Source organism: Trichechus manatus, unplaced genomic scaffold, assembly GCF_000243295.1.
Source record: "Trichechus manatus latirostris isolate Lorelei unplaced genomic scaffold, TriManLat1.0 scaffold00191, whole genome shotgun sequence".
In the NCBI taxonomy this organism is placed as follows: domain Eukaryota; kingdom Metazoa; phylum Chordata; class Mammalia; order Sirenia; family Trichechidae; genus Trichechus; species Trichechus manatus.
The window spans coordinates 2,068,906-2,086,651 of record NW_004444127.1 but is presented as its reverse complement, the minus strand read 5'-3'; the positions used below and the strand labels follow the sequence as shown (position 1 = coordinate 2,086,651).

General features: G+C 43.7%; 1 protein-coding gene across 1 annotated transcript in view; it reads left to right on the top strand.

Annotated features, from left to right (window-relative positions):
• PHF21A (PHD finger protein 21A) overlaps window positions 1–16,752 on the top strand; it is a 165,067-nt gene extending 148,315 nt beyond the window's left edge. Inside the window, exons 12-19 of the mRNA XM_023741815.1 lie at window positions 703–754; window positions 1,522–1,601; window positions 2,084–2,144; window positions 4,728–4,891; window positions 11,458–11,613; window positions 12,927–13,002; window positions 13,383–13,486; window positions 15,051–16,752. Of these exons, the coding sequence (XP_023597583.1) occupies window positions 703–754; window positions 1,522–1,601; window positions 2,084–2,144; window positions 4,728–4,891; window positions 11,458–11,613; window positions 12,927–13,002; window positions 13,383–13,486; window positions 15,051–15,308 (951 nt within the window). The 3' untranslated portion in view covers window positions 15,309–16,752. The remainder of the gene's footprint in view (window positions 1–702; window positions 755–1,521; window positions 1,602–2,083; window positions 2,145–4,727; window positions 4,892–11,457; window positions 11,614–12,926; window positions 13,003–13,382; window positions 13,487–15,050) is intronic.
• Window positions 16,753–17,746: the final 994 nt, after the last annotated feature.

Here is a 17,746-nt window from a genome sequence, read left to right as displayed (position 1 = left end):
ATATTTAAAAACTGCATGCAGTGGTACAACAAAAATGAAGACATACTTTCCAGACCACACGTAACCAAAAAGCTCTCTCCAACTTGAAGTATCTAATCTTCTAGCTTTGAGGTGTAGTATTCTAATCAGCCTAGCTTCTGATGGAGCCCTAAGAGTGATCTTCAGAGAGAAATCACTCCATAATTTCTAGATCCACATTTAATTGAAAAAATCATAATATTAAGCAGAATTGCCTGCTCCCATTCCCAAAAATCATTTAGCTTTGTATAAGTATTGTCTAATCAGTGGGAGTGAAAATGTAAGAAACCCTGACCTAGTCATGACAAGTGAGGTACTTAGGATTTGGAGCTTGGTGTATGGGAGGCTCTTTATACCCCTCTGTAGATTTTTAGAATATGAAATGCTCTTCCCTGTAAGAGGATTTTTCTGAAAAAGCCTTTTGTCTCTCAAGATGGTGATTTCTATCATAGAGAAAGTAGAAGATGTAGGCCCCTCTGCTTCTGTTTTGGTTCCTATTAAACTGGAAAGTCTCTAGAGTGGCTCCAGAGCTGCCAAGAGTGAAGAATGCCTGCTTTTTTTTCACCCTGCCTCTTTTGAGTGACTAGTCCATTGGGCTGGCTTTCTCTAGAAGTAGACCTACATGGAATTGGCTTTGTGGTAACCCAAACTGAAGTGTATTCTTCTTTTGTTTCTCTGGCACAGAAACTTGCCTTCATGGTGTCTCTAGGGTTGGTAACACATGACCATCTAGAAGGTAAGATATTCATGTTGCTGCCTTGCTTCTGGCTCAGAACTATGTTCCTGAAAATGGTGTTTGATTGTATTCCTAGAATAGAAAATTGGAACACAAATAGAGTATGAGTCAACCAGTGTGGACTTTTATTTCCTTCAGAGGAAAAATCGCCTTCCCTCTGTCTAATGTTCAGGTCCTTCCCCTTCCTATCATTATCCACACCACTATCCTAGGGAAACCCCCCCAGCTTCTTGGATTAAGGTGACTTCTGTTCACATAATGGAACTTTTTTTTTTTTGTCTGACAACACAAAGTAGCAGCGATCCCTTATAAGACAAGTCCTTGTCTGTATTTTTCAATCACTTAAGGTTATCAAAATCTTAAGAACAAAGGTGTACCTGTCCTGGCTATTTAATTCAAGAATAGTGAGCTGTCGTTACTCAATCTAGGACGTGGATAAAGCTCATCCACACCTATATATACAGTGATCTAAAAATAAGTCAGGACAGCTTATTTACAAGTGTTGTCTACTGTTAAGCTCTTGATCACAGAGAGCCCCACTGTGGACAGCATAGCCTTGCTTTCTGAGAAGTGAGAGTAGAAGGTCCTTCGTAACTGCTCCCAGCAGTGTGTGTGCCTCTGCCTTGTCTGCTGAGGAGCAGTGAGACAAAGGAACGCGCCCCACTGTTTCTGATCTGTTGTGGGAAAATCAGTAGATAAAACAATGAAGTTAAGTTTTTTGAGTTCTCCGTACCTCTTTTCTAATCTAATCCTTTTCCTTTCCCAAGAAATCCAAAGCAAGAGGCAAGAACGAAAAAGAAGAACGACAGCAAATCCTGTATACAGTGGAGCAGTCTTTGAGCCAGAGGTATTCCTGGCCAGCACTTGGCCCTTCCCTCACTGTTCAGTTGTATTTTGCGACTTGTTCAGCACTTCCCACCTGAAAGCCTGCTTAAGAGCAGCACCCTTAATTGTATTCGGCCAACTTTGTGAAGTGATAGGTATTCCTCTGGCTCATCACATTGCTTATTTCATTTTTATTCGCAGCCTTCCCCTGAGTTTTTTTGTCTAAATTTGAACAGATACAAACCTACCTTAAAATTTTAATTCATCCTGGCTTTTTAATGTAATTCTCATCTGAGGCAGAGGTGGACCTCTCTGAAACATTCTCTGAGAGCCGTGTAGGTGTAATGAAACCCTTTAACACGGACCTTGGGTGATTAACACTAACTAGTTGGAGTGTTGACAGTCAAACTATGCTTGATCTTTAGCTTGTGCCAGAATTAGTAGTAACCATAGTAGTAACCATGCTGTTCAACCAGTCACCTTTCCCTTCTTCAATCCTCAAAGCGTAAGAAGAGTGCAGTCACATACCTGAACAGCACAATGCATCCTGGGACCCGGAAGAGAGGTGAGTACCTTTTTGTATCTCTCCCTCCTGTTGCTTTTGCTTTCTGTGTTGTGTTTCTTCCCTCTCCCTCCTCCCATTGTCCTAGTGCCTGTCTAACTCCTGTATCCCTTGAAAATAGTTTTGTTGTTGTTCTCTGAGAATTGGGGAAAATAAGAGAGTGAGATTTCTTATTAAAACTCCACATGCTGAATCAAAAGCTGACTTTCTTAGGATTCTGGCAAAGCTGACTCAGGGGAATGGTTTAATGCAGTGTTTCTGCCCCAAGCCTACCAGGCCATCCGTGAATAGCACAGTGAACAGAACACCATGTAAAAGGAAGCATTTTAGCATCATTAAGCAGAACAGAGCACTGCTGTTGCCAAGGTGTTCTTAATAGTGTCGAAGTCGTCCTGCTGCCAGCGAGGCCAGAGCATGACTCAGTTTCTGTGAACTGCAGACTTTCCAGGAAGGGGAGAGGTAACCAACAAACAGAGAACTTAGAATCTAGGAGAAGAGGTCATCTCCAGCTAAGGAAGGAAAGGTCACTGCCAGAACAGGCCCCCAACGCAGAAATGCCTAAAGAGCCCATTCTCCTGTTTCAGACCTCCCGATGGGCATTCCACCTTACTCTTAAGCAGGACAGAAAAAACAACAGAAGCAACATCTCTCACTGTGCAGATCTAAATAGGTCTTAATAGCTCAGGGTTTGAGCTCATAAACAAGATGCTGGAATTGCTCTTTGATGTCAGTAATACATCCCAAGGTCCCTTTCTCCACATGATAATGCGTCCCTGAATTATAGTTCCAGGCTACAGAGGTTGCAGAGTGAGTGGAGTAGCATACTAATTTTTGTGTATGTACATGGCAATTTCAGCTAGAGGAAGCTTGGGAGATCGCATAGGCCCTTTGTCTGCCTCATACAGGACTACAACAATACCGTTACCACCTCCTCCTCAAAAAAGAGATATCATACCCACCCTTAGTGACACATTCTGATGATCAGCCCTGTCGTTCAAGTAGCCAAAAATATGTAGATGGGAAGCCCCACGCCATTGCTTCATATTGATTTCTGGACCACGATAACCAATGTCATGGGTTATTTTTTGTTGTTTTGGTTTGGTTTTGACAACTTTTCTAGTGACCTCTGATGCATGTCTCAGAAAGGATCCCCCAGCCAGAGGCCACTGTTAATTGGCCTGCTGCTGGGCAGTATCTGCTAAGAGGACGGGTTAAATGAGCCAGAAAGACCTTGGCATCTCTTGCCAAGGTCAGAGGAGGAAAGCCTGCACTGGCAATGCCTAGGATGTGCTTTCTGTGGGGAGACAAAGAGCATCCATCTTCTGCCTCCCCACCTAGTCTCACTAAATTCCCTAGAAGAGACAAACCAGTGAGATCTGTCTTTGTACCGTAGACAGTTCCAGTTGAACACAGATAGGTAATATTTGTGTAATATCTGACAGACTCATGACTCTTGTGCATAATCCTGATACAAATTATAACTGATGGCAGAGTCATGATCCTACGTACCATTTACCAGTGCTTCTAAGCAGTTTTGTACCTGTCTTTTTTTTTTTTTTTTTTCTCCTTCCCTTGGTGTATTGGGGATGCATTTTTGATCACTCTCAGCTTAGAAGACAAGGGACCCTGCCTTAGATATTTCAAAAGCAAGGTGGTTGACTTAGATTTGCCGTACCCGTTAGGGCTCGTTTATAGATCCTCTGTAGCCATGAGGTTTGGTTTAAAATGCTCTTGCTTAAACCAAGTCTCTCAGTTAGCGATGTTGTGGATGGCAGTGCCTTTCCTGGGACTTTGGAATGGCCTCAGTTCGTAGATATGTAGTTCACCATAGTATTTATGATATAAGGGGGAGACAACTCTCAATCAACTGAGGAGGGTATCCGAGGCCAGAGATACTTAAATTCATTGTCAGTCCCAGAGCATCTGTTTAGCTTTTAGTTTCCGGCTACTCCCAGAACATATCTTCACTAGCTCAACCAGCAAGGGGCAAGAGTAATTAACTCAAATTTGCCTCCTCACTTTGCCTCTTTCCACCCTCACAAGCATTGAAATGACCAAAATTTAGACAGGAGAGAAGAGGAAAAGCAGCAATCCTAAATAAGTTAGTTTGTGGGAACTGAGAATCATTAATATTATTGTAAAAATGATTACAAAGAAAACCTTAGAGAACAATAAATACGCAAAAAAATGAAAAAAATAGAATAAATTCTTATTCCTGGCCTTGGTTTCCATTGGGCTTTGACATACTGGTTCTCTCACTAGAAATGTCAAATTGGGATAGTCCAGGAACTTCACCAGAATCTGCCCAAGGCAAGGTCCTTTAACATAATCCAGCACCTTCTGTCATCCTCTAAGACTCTCTAATCCTCACTTCTTTTGAGATTCATGTAGCTGTTTCTAATGACATTTAAATCTTTGCTTCTCTTCCTTTCTTGGGGACTGTTGTATTAACCTTCTGTCTGCTACCTCACTTCCTTTTCCATGCTAGCCAATGAGGAACACTGGCCAAAGGTATGTAAGATCATTTTTTCCCCCTTTCTTTCCCTCTCCCCTTTTCCCCTTTTGTTCCCTTCTCTTGGTATATAGGTCGTCCTCCAAAATACAATGCAGTGCTGGGGTTTGGAGCCCTTACCCCAACATCCCCCCCATCCAGTCATCCTGACTCCCCTGAAAATGAAAAGACAGAGACCACATTCACTTTCCCTGCATCTGTTCAGCCTGTGTCCCTGCCCAGCCCCACCTCCACAGACGTAAGTAACTTGGGAAAAGCTCACTCTCTTTCTGAGAGCTTAAACTGGGGAAAACCGTTCTCATATGTTGTCTCCGTACCAACTGGCATCACCTTGACTAACCCTGGAACAGCAGTAATCCCTGCAGGACACTTTGTATGTCATGTAAGGCACCTTCACTGTGGGCTCCCAGGTCCTTCCATGCCCCTGAGTATCATGTTAGATACATCAGGAAGCTTACAGTTTTTCAGAGTCTGACTTTGATCTGCTATGAATAAATTCTCAGACAGTGTGGTGGGGTGGGGAGCTCAGCCCCTATAATGGAGAGGTGTGCAAGTTCTGTCATCAGTGTTTGGGGTTGAGGACCGTGAACAAGCAGCCTGTTTCATGCTTTGCATAGAATTCAAGAACTGGAATTTTTTTTTTAAAGTAAGTTTGTTCAGCAGAGTTGATCCGAAACAGGTTCCTGGTAAAGTGTCAGATACTAAGTAGTCTTTCATCCAGAAACTTCAGGAGTGTGAACTAGTACTCCAAGCTTTTAAATGAGCCTTTATGAAGCAGTGAGTAGCTTCCCGTTCAGTCATTTACTCAACAAGTACTTGAGCAATATTCTCCTGAGCAAGCTCCGTTTTTCAGGCTGGGAACACGCAGGGAGCAAAACCACCCCTCTGCCGTCACGGAGCTCATACTCCATGGGAAGAGGCAGAGGATAAGCAAGTGAACATATATTATGTCAGGTAGTGATAAGTGCTGTGAAGACAAATGAAACAATAAGGAGCATGGGGAGCTGTGGCAGGACGTTGCTGTTTTATGAAGAATGGTGAGAGAAAGCCTCTCTGATAGGAAGTAAAGGAGCAAACCGTGTGAATTTCTAGGGGAAGAGCATTCCGTGCAGAAGGAACAGCAGCGCAAGAACCCTGAGGTAGAAGTGTCATGGTGTGCTGGAAGAAAAGCAAGAAAACCAGGATAGCTGGGGCATAGCAAGCAGTCAAGAGTGGTGGGAGATGAGACTGAGAGGTGGCAAGGCTGGTCATGCAGGGCCTTGCAGCTTTCACTCTGAGATGGGAGACCCCCGGAGGGTTTTGAGTAGGGGGGTAACATAATTTTTTTTTCCAACTTTTTATTTTGAAAAATTTCAAACCTGCAGAAAAGTTGCAATAATAGTACAAAGAATGAATGTGTACGCTTCACCTAGATTCACCAGTGGTTAACATTTTGCCATATATGCTTCCCTCTCCCCCATACACATTCATACATACGCACACACACATACATTCACACACTCTTTTTTTCCTGAAGCATTTGGGAGTAAGTTGCAAACACCATGTGAATCTTCAGTCTTAAATGTTTTAGCATATATCCCCTAAGAATAAGGATATTCTCTTATATACCACAATGCAGTTATCAAATTAAGGAAATTTAATATTGATATCATTATATAATATATCTATATTCCTATTTCTCCAGTTGCCCCAGTAGTGGACTTTGTGGCACGTTTTTCTCCCTGCTCCAGGATCCAACCCAAGGCCACTCTTGACATTTATTGTCATGTTATTGTCTCTTTAGTCTCGTTTAACCTGGAACTGTTTCTCAGCCTTTCTTTTATGACATTGACATTTTCTGATAGGTTAGTTGCTGTGTAGAGTGTCCCTCCATTTGGATTGTGTGGTTGTTTTCTCGAGAGTAGATTCAGGAGATGCACTTTTGCAGGAGCCCTAAGTACTAAGTGATGATGGGTGTCTCAGTTCATCACAACAGGAGGCACATGATGTCAGTGAGAACCATTGTTGGTCATACTAACTTCCATCACTTGATAGTTTCACCAAATTTCTCCACTCATAAAGGTGCCCTTTTTCCTCTGGTGGAGATACCTCTGAGACTGTATGAATTACCCAGTTCCCCAACAAACTGTCAACCAGTGGTTTTAGCATCCTTTGATGATTCTGCATTTATTATTTTTAAGGTGTTTGCAAAATCAGCTTGGGTTTTAAAAGGATTGCTGTCTGTGAAGTATGGGGAAGAGACTGTGGGAGGATAGGGAAACCAGTTAGGAGGCTGCTGCAATCATCCTGACAAAGAGATGATGATGACTCGGCCCAATAGAAGTAGAGATGGAGGAAAGTGATGGAATCTGAATATATTTTGAAGAGCCAGCAGGATTGGATAAGGGGGTATGAGGAAAAGACAAGAGTCAAAGACAAATCCAGTGCTTTTGGCCTAAACAGCTAGAAGGATGAAGCTGCCCTTTACTGAGGTAGGGAAGATGACATGAGCATTTTTGAGGAGGGAAAGCAAGAGTTTCATTTTGCATATGTCCCATTTCATTTGTGAATTACATAGCTTATCTTTGACCATCTTCAGGTAAAATGACCTCTGGACTTGGAAGTTCTCAGAACTTACTAATGGTCCACCCCTCTCCAATGAGTGAACATTTGGAGTTAAAAATTTTCTGACTTTGACTGTCCTGTTAATGAACACCAGGGGACTCTTATTTGCTGGCATCAAAGAGTGCCCCAATTTTTCCTCAGTTGAAGCATTGCCAAAGGAATTGCCAGCTCATAGCTTCTTGGTAGAGCTCCCCATCCAGAGTGGGGCATGTATGCTGGGGAACAGATGATTTTGTGCTTGTGAGTCTCTTCCCTCTATAAAGTTGTTTTCTAGTTTTTTGGCTGAGGGGGTTTATGGTTTTCTTTCAGAGACTGTGCTCAGAGGATCCATTCAGGTCAAATCACAAACGAAAAGCTTCTGTCAAGTTTCATTTTAAAATGCAAATATTGTTCTTTTCAGAAATCTAAAAGGAAAAGAAAGCTTTTCTGAAACGGCTAAATATGTTCACAACCTCCTAAGTTAAACCCAATAGGATGGATTTCTTTTTTTTTTTTTTTTTTGTAAGATAATTGACTTCTACTTTTACAGTCTCCCAACAGTAGCAGTGATTAAAATCAACACACAGGGCTCTGTATGTTTGCTGCTGGGTAGCATAAGCCCCAGCAACATTAATTAAGCAATAACAGTTGAGAGGCAGGCATTTCCTGGGGATCAATAACCATCTAAAAGGAGTTGGTAATACAAGAGCCAGCCAGACACTAATCCTCAGGATGTACCTTGTTGCCACTATCATCATTCTAATGAGAAGACATATAGACATAATTATAAAATTTTTTCAGCAAATGATGGCGTTGCAGTTGATATAGCTAGGGTGTTTCTAGAAAGTCTGTGTCCCCAGCTCCTAGCAAGGAATCATGGATCAGTCATCTTTCACCGTACCATTTGGTTTATGGTAATAGTTTGATCAGTCACCGAAGCGTAAGCCTTTGAACTTGGTACACTACCTCCATGAGACTTCCTCTGCTCACTGTAGGCAAAGAATCAGTTCTATATGGATGAAATATCTTAACGTTTTATATTTATTTCTTTGGACAGTAGTTCTCAAAGTGTGGTGTGGGGTGTCCCTGAGACTCTTTCAGGAGATCCATAAAATCAAAACTATTTTCATAATAATCCTAAAATGTCATTTGCTGTTTTCACTGTCAGTCTCTCGAGAGTAAACAGTGGAGTTTTCCAGAGACTACATGACGTGTGATAATGTCATCACTCTGTCAGCTAATGGAATGTGTGTCTGTTTGTTCTTGGGTTTTTAAAATTTTCTGATACACTAGTTTTGTAACTTTCTGTGAATCTGTAGTTATTTAAAAATAAAAAGTTATAACCAAATTGTCCAAGAACTCCAGGAGCTTATTCAAGCCTCAGAGGCCAGTCCTACATCAAGAGAAAAGAGAGCTGGATAATCTGATGAACCCACTAGCAGACCCTGGAGTTTGGCTTTTGTTGTTTCTGTCACTTCCACATGGTGTCACTGTTGAAAACTGACCCCCACTTGGCCTCTTGGACTGTGAATGGCCTCTTGCTCCAATGCTAGGAAGATCAGAAAACTGCCCAGGGTCCAGTGGCTTGTGAAGGGACTAAAGTCCCACTCTCTCCAGAGTTATGTTAAGCTAAGGATGCTCTGTGCTGAGTTTGCAAGATCACACATACTTAGCTACTGTCCCCAGAGAAGATCCTGTATATTGGTGTGGTGGGTCCACAGAGGCTTCTGTCTTTGGTTGCTCCCTGTGCCAGAATCAGCTCTCCCACGTCAGCCATCTGGGCCTGGCATTGACCTCAGTGAATTCCTCTTGGGATCCCTGAGCGCTTTCCTACCAGCCGACATCATTCTGGACCATGTCAGTAATCAGAAAGATTGTAAACATGTCAGAGTCCAGGTTCCAAGAGGCTCCTTGACTTATAGCAATTTGGCCCAGTTTACCCTACGGGTATTTGGAAGAGCAGACTTGGTCAAGCCCAGAAAAGTTCGTGTCGCTCCACTCTTTCCCCCCAGGCAACGGGGTAGCTTACATTGAGGGAACATGTAAGCCATTTGAGAACAAAAGATCTGCCCTCAAGTGATCTGCTGTCTCTACCCAACAGAAAACAACTGACAATTTTAAATGGCAGCTTCTTTTGCTGAAGTTCTCCCTAACCGGTATCCAGCTGCCCTGCTACAAACACTTTCAGTAAAGTGTGAGACTTGCAAAAAAAATAAATAAAAAGTTTAAAAATTGTAATACAGTAAATATCAATAGATTTAACGAACATAAACAAAAGCTTTTTTGGATCCTTAATAATTTTAAGAGTGTAAAGTGTTCCTGACACGAAAAAGACTGAGAACTGCTGCTATACTTAAAAAAAAAAAAAAAAAAAAAAAAAATCATTGCCATTGAGTTGAATTCCAACTTTATAGCAACCCTATAGGACAAAGTAGCACCTGCCCCATAGGGTTTCCAAGGCTGTAAATCTTTACAGAAGCAGACTGCCACATCAGAGCGGCTGGTGGGTTCAAACTGCTGACCATTTGGTTAACAGCCAAGCGCTTAACTACTGAGCCACCATGGCTCCTTGATGCTCTCCTTAATCAGGAGCAATGGAAAGTGAGCGGAACTCCGTTTACCCTGACAAATGCCTCTGATTAAGATGTCCAGTTTGTCTCGTGTACTTCATCACTGATAACTTTATTTACAGTTCATTTAAAATCAACTCTGAAACCATAACATGTTTATAAACTTAATAAAGATGCATACTTAAAACATGGGCTACGGTTCAAGGAAGACCAGCCCTCTCAAGGAGAAGACACCCCTCAGGCTGATTTTAAGAATGAAAGAAGAAAGACATGGTTAATCTAGGGACGAAACCTTACGTCTTCTGGTGCCTAGAAGTTAAATTGTTGGGCTGCATTCTTGTGTGATACTTTTCACATGTGCTGAGTATCTTATTTACTGCCAGAAGTAACATTTCTTTATTAAGAAAGATTAAAATCCATCCACACTTATAACTGTTTGCAGCCCATTTTTTGGGCTGCCAGACAACCTAGCGAATTATAGAGCAAGTTTCCCTTTCTTTGGAGAGAAATTCTAGGTTTGTGAAGATATGTTCCTTCAGTGGTGGTGGTGATGGGTTTGTATGATAGAAATAAAGAACTGGGCATTGCTCTCTGTATCATTCCTTCCTGTGCAAAAGTTCTGTGTTAGGCCTTCTGGCAGAATAGCCCAGAAACCTAAAACAACACATTGAAAGTTAAAAAGGGTATAATCCAGGTGGTGGAGTTGACTTGCTGGGTAACCTCTGGCGCGTCCCTTCAATCTTACCTTCACTTGGTGTCTTCATCGGAGGCATTGATTCTGTTCAGAAAACAGGCTGGAGATTGACTTGCTGGAAAAGGCCTCTTTAATAGCTCATTTCCTTTCTGTGTTCTCCTCTCCAAATTTGAAGTGGTTCTGCTTTTTTCTGATGGTGCCTTCTGTTCAGAGAGCTCCAGCAGACTTCCCTGAGTATAATACTATCACTGATGGGGCGGGAGAGAGGCAGGCAGAGTGGACTGGGGCTGCTCTTCTTTTTCCATCTGGTGAAGTATTTTATGGGGAGGAATAAAGCCTCTCAGAATCCACGGTCCCTTGAACAGCAAATGCCAAATACTGATTTTAAGAGAAAATTGTCAGCTCTTGCTTTGGCTTTTTGCATTCTTCGTGTTAGAAAGCCCATATGAGTTTAATTTGCTCCTGACTTAATCTCTTCCTGTTTGAACTTTCACTCTATTTCTCCTTACTGAGCAAGTAAGTTTAGTAAGACTCCATTTCTCCTATCTTCTTTCCCAATCCTTCTAAACTCCCCCCACAATGATAGCTAATGAGAATTGTTCATATCACATTGTAAAATATTTTGATGAATGAATTTAAGTGTCTTTACACTTCCTGATTTTTGAGTTGAACTCTACCAAAATATAATAAATGCTGAGCTCTCACCTGTAAAGTTAATTTTTACCTAAGTGGCTGCAGAGCTTTCTGTAAACTGTACTTTAAAATTAAGAAGACTGTCCCCACTTGGGAAACCTGACTGTGTAGGGCAGGTGGAGGCTTTTGCCACTGGTAATTCCTGCTTTTCTTGCCATGACAGCTGAATATCCCAAAACATTTATATGCATCCAGAATGCGCATATCACTGTTGGAACTTTGCCTTTTTTGCCTTTTCTCTAACCTTTCTTCTCCATTTCATAGGGTGATATCCATGAGGATTTTTGCAGCGTTTGCAGAAAAAGTGGCCAGTTGCTGATGTGTGACACATGTTCCCGTGTGTATCACCTGGACTGCTTAGACCCTCCTCTGAAAACAATTCCCAAGGGCATGTGGATCTGTCCCAGATGTCAGGACCAGGTACTGTGGGTCAGACACAAGAGGTGCTGAAGAGAAGGAACGACAGCGTGGTCAGGTGGAATTCTATTCCCCTCTCATCTCGGGGAGTGCTGTAGTCTCTTCTGTCTCCCGTAGTCCTTCTCTGGGTCACCTCTTTCCTGTTCGTGCACAGCACTCTCACACAGCATTGGTTCCCTCAGAAGTTCTCCAACCTGTCCAGGAGGCGGTGACTCTGTGAACAGGTGGAGAGACCCTGCCTCTTTCCTTTTGTTTGAAATGACGCTTCTTACCTTGATCCTGAAAAGTTCTTAAGACTTTCTGCCTCATTTTCTAAAATTGGTCCAAACCAAATATATGGTTTTGAAACTCTAATTTGGGAATAAAACCCTTAGAGGCAAGTGCCAAATTTATTGTTTAATTTAAATGACATCAGGTTCATTTTTAACCTCTGTTGGCATCAGGCTTAGAGAACCAACTGTAAACTGCTGTCTTGGTATTTCCCAGACTTAAGAGGCAAACATTAACTGTCCTAGTGTTTTCCCTCCTTCTCTGCTTGGTTTCTGTTCTCTTTTTCTCAACTTTTTCTCTTTTTCCATGTGTTTTTATGTTTTTATTATAAGTTGTCACAAGTCTTTTTTGGAAGTAGGCAAAATATAAAAAATAAATAAGCCCAGTAGCTCAGCAGGCTGTGGGATCTTGCTCACTTCTTAGGAGTCCTGACTTGAGAGAATTCTGGTTTTCCCCTTTTCGTCTTGGTACTCTCCTGCCTCTGTGATGCAGTAGAGATAGTTCTGTCTTTGTTCCCTTCCTGATGCTTCTTTGTGACACTCTGGTAATTTTGTAGACAGGGTCTAGATGGTATCCTAGTATTTGGAAGTGATATTTAATTTCCTTGGTCAGACTGTGTTTGAGGAACATAAAAAGCTAAAATTGAGATAGGCAGCCCATGTCAAGTCAGGGGTGAAACGCCAGTGGCTCCTGCCATGATGCTGACTTGTAGCTTTAGTGTTGGTGGTTCTCGCTGTCGGGAGGGGTTGGAGTCGTGTGGCACATATGAGAAGATAAGATGAACTGCTTGGGGATGCTCAGACAAGTCCACCCTCTTCTAAGCCCGGGCTCAAGTGGCTTGGTTCTTCCTGCCCTTGAACCTCATTCTCGCAGGCTGATATCTGGAACTTTGTGGCCTGGAAGCTATAGACCAGGGTTCTACAACACGACTACCTTGAGTACTTGCGTTTTGTCTGCCAGTAGCCATAGAAACCATTATTTGCTTTGTACATAGGGAACATGTGTTTCTACCTCCTTGTCAAGGTAAAATTCTAAAATCTTTTCAGATGCTGAAGAAAGAAGAAGCAATTCCATGGCCTGGAACTTTAGCAATTGTTCATTCCTATATTGCCTACAAAGCAGGTAAAGAATTACCCATACTCCTTTTTTTGTAAGGCTCCCTTTGTTTTAAAAAAAAAAAATAATAATACTGGAAGGCAATATTTGTTTTGTTTTCAAAAGGAAATTTAAAGCTAAAAACTTTTTATTGAATGAAGTGGAAAGCTCATGTAGCACTTTCTTGGGGAGGAAAACAGAGTGATGCATGAAGCCAGGCCCAAGCCACGGAGCGTTTTCTTAGCGTACCTATACTTATAAAAAGGGAACGCCGGGGCGGGCAGGTCCTGCACACCAGCTGTGGGACTCAGGTAGCTTTCGGGAAAAATATCTTCTTGGGTAAGCATTCTGAGCACAAGGGCCCTTCCAAAGAATTTATTGTTAAAAACTATTCCTGTTTTTTTCAGCAAAAGAAGAAGAGAAACAGAAGTTACTTAAATGGAGTTCAGATTTAAAACAAGAACGAGAACAACTAGAGCAGAAGGTGAAACAGCTCAGCAGTTCTATAAGTGTAAGTAAACCTTATGCCTTCAGTAATACATAGATACATAGATGCATGGATATAGAACTTTCCATGTACATACCATGTGTCTCGGTGATGCAAACAGTTAAAGCGCTTGCTAGTAACCGAAACATGCCTTGGAAGAAAGGCCTGGCGATCTGCTTCTGAAAGTTCACAGCCTTGAAAACCCTATGGAGCACCATTCTACTTTGCACACATGGGGTTTTCATGAGTTGAAATCTACTCAGTGGCAGCTGGTTTATGACATAACAGAACATGTGTCTCCCCAGGGCTAATGCAAGTCCGTCAGTTGCCATGATTGATTTGGGCAGGTGCCACGTTTGTCTTCCAGTTAGAGTTCCACCTTCAGTGGCAGGTGGCCAGTTGGTATACATATGGTACCTTAGCCAAGCTCTGATATACCTTCTTGCTTTGATCCGAGAGAGGATTTTCAGTCTGTAGGTTCAAGAGAGAAAGTGGCAGCTACAAACTGTTCCTTATTTCAGTATAGTGTAGCCACCCCCCCTGTGTTTGGGAGGAGTGTAGGGCCTCGCCTGATGCTGGACAGACACAGACCAGGTACCCTCATGTTATTCTTTCTGGGCACTGGAGCTAGTGTGTCCATCTGTATGACTCTTCCCTCCCTCCCTTTCTTCCACACCGTCTGATTGCACTCGCAGGTTTTCTTGACTGGTCTGACGAAGAGGGGTTTCTAGAGACAAGTACTGGAAGTAAATACTGCTCAGCCCGACCTTTCAAGGGGGGAAGGAGGGTTGTATCAGCAGCAGGGATACACAGGCTCTTCCTGATAGAAGCAAGTTTTCTGTTAAGTAGGTCACCCTTGATGGAGTGAGGTGGCCTCAGCCCTCACAGGCACCAGGTGGTGTCTTGGACTTGCTGGTAATTGACTGCCCCACTCATCTGCTTTCTCTTCCTCATTGTACCTACCCATAGCATGTAGGTTTAACACCTCTGCCTGAAGCAGAAGCCAGCAGTATGGGAGGCCAAGGGACAAGGCTACAAGCCCATGACTGAGAAGGTTCTGTTTGCTGCAGTCCTTTGGCCGTGGACTGACCTTGATTCTCCTAAGCCTCACTGGCCTGCTCCTAAATTCTCACAGACTGAATGATCCCCAGTAGGCCCAAATTGAATCCAGACATCACTGGATTGCAATCCTGAAGGCCAGCCATTAGCATGGCAGAAGCATACCAAAACCTGCCTACACCAGCTTCAGGGCAGCTGTGGGAAGTTTTCTTTCTTTCTTTTTTTTTAATTTTGTGGTAGCACTGTGATAACAAGAGTATAGCTTGTTAGCATTTTAAGTCCTGGTGTCAGGTGTAGTTGGCTTTTAAACCACTCACTTGCCCCTGTCTTTGCTTCTTGGGCCTTGCCTTTTGGGCCTCCTTCCCTTGGGCAGTAGCCGGCACTTCAGTGTATAGCGGAGCAAAGGTCTGGGCTGCACACTAGCCAGCAGGGGTCCTTTTACATGGTATGGGGGAGCCCCTCTCTCAGGGCTGCCAAGCCTGCTGGAAAGCAGCCAGTTCAGTCCCGCTGTCCCTCTTCTTTGCTGCAGAAATGCATGGAAATGAAGAATACCATCCTAGCCCGGCAGAAGGAAATGCACAGCTCCCTGGAGAAGGTAAAACAGCTGATCCGCCTCATCCATGGCATCGACCTCTCCAAACCTGTAGACTCTGAGGTCTCTGTGGGGGCCATCTCCAATGGCCCGGACTGCACCCCCCCTGCCAACGCCGCCACCTCCACGCCGGCCCCCTCCCCCGCCTCCCAGAGCTGCACAGCGAACTGTAACCAGGGGGAAGAGACTAAATAACAGAGCCCCGCTAGGAGAAGCCACGGGATCCCGGCAGCAAGGAGCAGCAAAATACTGAAGCCTCTAGAGAAGCAAAGCCGGATTTCTTCTGGAAAGTACAGAATTCTTTTGGTTCTTTGGTTCCAGAGAGAGAGAAGATGCTTGTGCCAGGTGGCACCAGAGTTTGCCAATTGATCCTTCTTATTCTGTGTGTACATGCAAAGATTGGACCATGTTACATGAAATAGTGCCAGCTGGAGGTTCTTTGCCAGCACCATGCCAAGTGAAATAATATATTTACTCTCTCTATTATACACCAGTGTGTGCCTGCAACAGCCTCCACAGCCACGATGGGTTTGTTTTTGTTTTGTTGGGTGGGGAGCAGGGATGGGCGGAGGGAGGAGAGCAGGTTTCAGATCCTTATTTGCTGAGCCGTTTGTTTAGGTAGAGAAGACAAGTCCAAAGAGTGTGTGGGCTTTCCTGTTTCTAAACGTTCACTACTATAAAACCAAAAAAAAGGAAATTGAGATTTAACCAATCCCAGTGCCCAGAAGAGGTATGGGAAGGGGACGGGGGGGACAAGGGGTAGGGAAAGTATATCAGATAAGCAGTATTTAATATTATCTGGAGTGGGGCATAGTGCAAGGGGAGATGTACCCCAAGAATAGCCACTAGGTCTTCTCCCAGAGCATGCCGCTCCCCACCACGGGTGCCCCCGACTCCCGAAGCCTGAAGCCTCGCGCTCGCCCGCCCCTTCCCTCCTTCGGTGGAGTGGCGAGCATCCCTGTGGACGACCCGGTCACCTTCCCTCTCCAAGAACAAGCAGAGCGGGCCGCCACTGCCCTCGCTCGAGGCAGGGAAGGAGGGTGTGTGCCTCGAGGAAGGAAGAAAGGTGGATCAGTGATTTTACTTGAAAACAAGCTCCATCCCTTTTCTATATTTATAACAAGAGAAGATCCCGAGTGAAGCAGCACGCGACCCAGGTGTGTGTGAATTGAATGGAGACATTTTTTTTTTTCCCCTCTTAATTTTTGTTTTTGTTCATTTTCTTCTTTAAACAAAGTTTTATTTTGTTGTTTATTTTACTTTTTTGGTAACAAAAACTAAACTAAGGAATAGAAAAGCTGTTTTTCAGGCTGACAGTCCAGTTAAGGGTAGTTGAGACCTTGCATGGTAGAATAGGAATCCTAGTGTCAGTGAGGTCCAGTGAGTCTTTGTGAGTCCTTGTGTCATCGTTTGGGGCACTGTTTTTTTATGCAAGGGCAAAAATCTTTGTATCTGGGGAAAAAAAAAAAAAGAACAACTTTTTTTTTAAATTAAAGAGGAAAATAAAAGATATTGAGGTCTTCCTAGTGTTACTTAAATTAAGATCAAGGTAAGAAACATTGTAAAAAAAATTACAAAAGTGCTATTTGTTTCCTAAAAACAGTGATTTCTATTAAAAAGGTGTCAGAACTGGAGAAAATGCTGTGTAGTTATAATTTTTTAGCACAGAACCTGCTGATCATGATAACATTTTGCTGTGTTTGTGTCTCAAGACTGGTGGGCTAGTCTCCATGATTTCTGATCCTACAGACGGCTGCAGCCCCAAATGTAGTGGTGGAGCTCTTCTCACCCTCCTCCCTTCTCAGAAAAGACTGTCCTCTCTTCTTGGTGCAGGGATCTTGTCTCCTTCTCCTGTTTTTGAAGCCCAGATGGAGTGTGGATGGTATAAGAGGCCCAACCCATTGTCTCCTCAGTCCAGTAGATTTTGCTAGAGCAAAAGGCTGGTGCCTAGATAAGATCTCTTCCTTTGGTGCTGCTCTCGGTCTTTCAGCCACCAGCATTATGAGTGCCTGGGGACAGCTCGGAGGGAAGTGGGCAGTGATGCTCGGGTGCCCATGCACCCTGGCCTAGTGGGGGTAGGGGCAGGGGGCAGGCTGGCTGCAGCAGCCCTTGGTGCTTAGAAAGAACAAAGGAGGAGTGAGTTGTCTTGAGGGTACACAGTGTCTCAGAGACAGAGAGTCCCAAGGTGGCCTTTGTGTCTGTCTTGCCTTTGAAGAGAGGTCAGAGTCTCCAGACGCTTCCTCTGCTTGCTGGCTTCAGGGCACCAGAGATGGAATTTACTCCACTCTGCCCACCCACAAGCTTCCTGGGTGACCATTGGCTGGAATCTCTGTGCTTGCCTTTGCTTGGCCCATTGTGGCCACTTTCCTTCTTGAGAAAACCAGGGTTCTGAAAGGCTCAGACCGTTTCTAACATCTTGCCTTGTGGGAGATTGTATCAGATGTGTGCTCCCGCTGGAGACCTTTGCTGCTCCTTGCATGGCCCTGGCTGACAGGAGGGAGGCAGAGGATCTGCACCCCAGCCCTACTGCAGCATCTCTCCCAAGCCCACCCCCACCCCAGCAGTGGGAGAGTCTAGGGGTGCTGAAAAGGTCCCATTTGTTTCTCCCCCACCAAGTTAGGCCCAAAGAAACA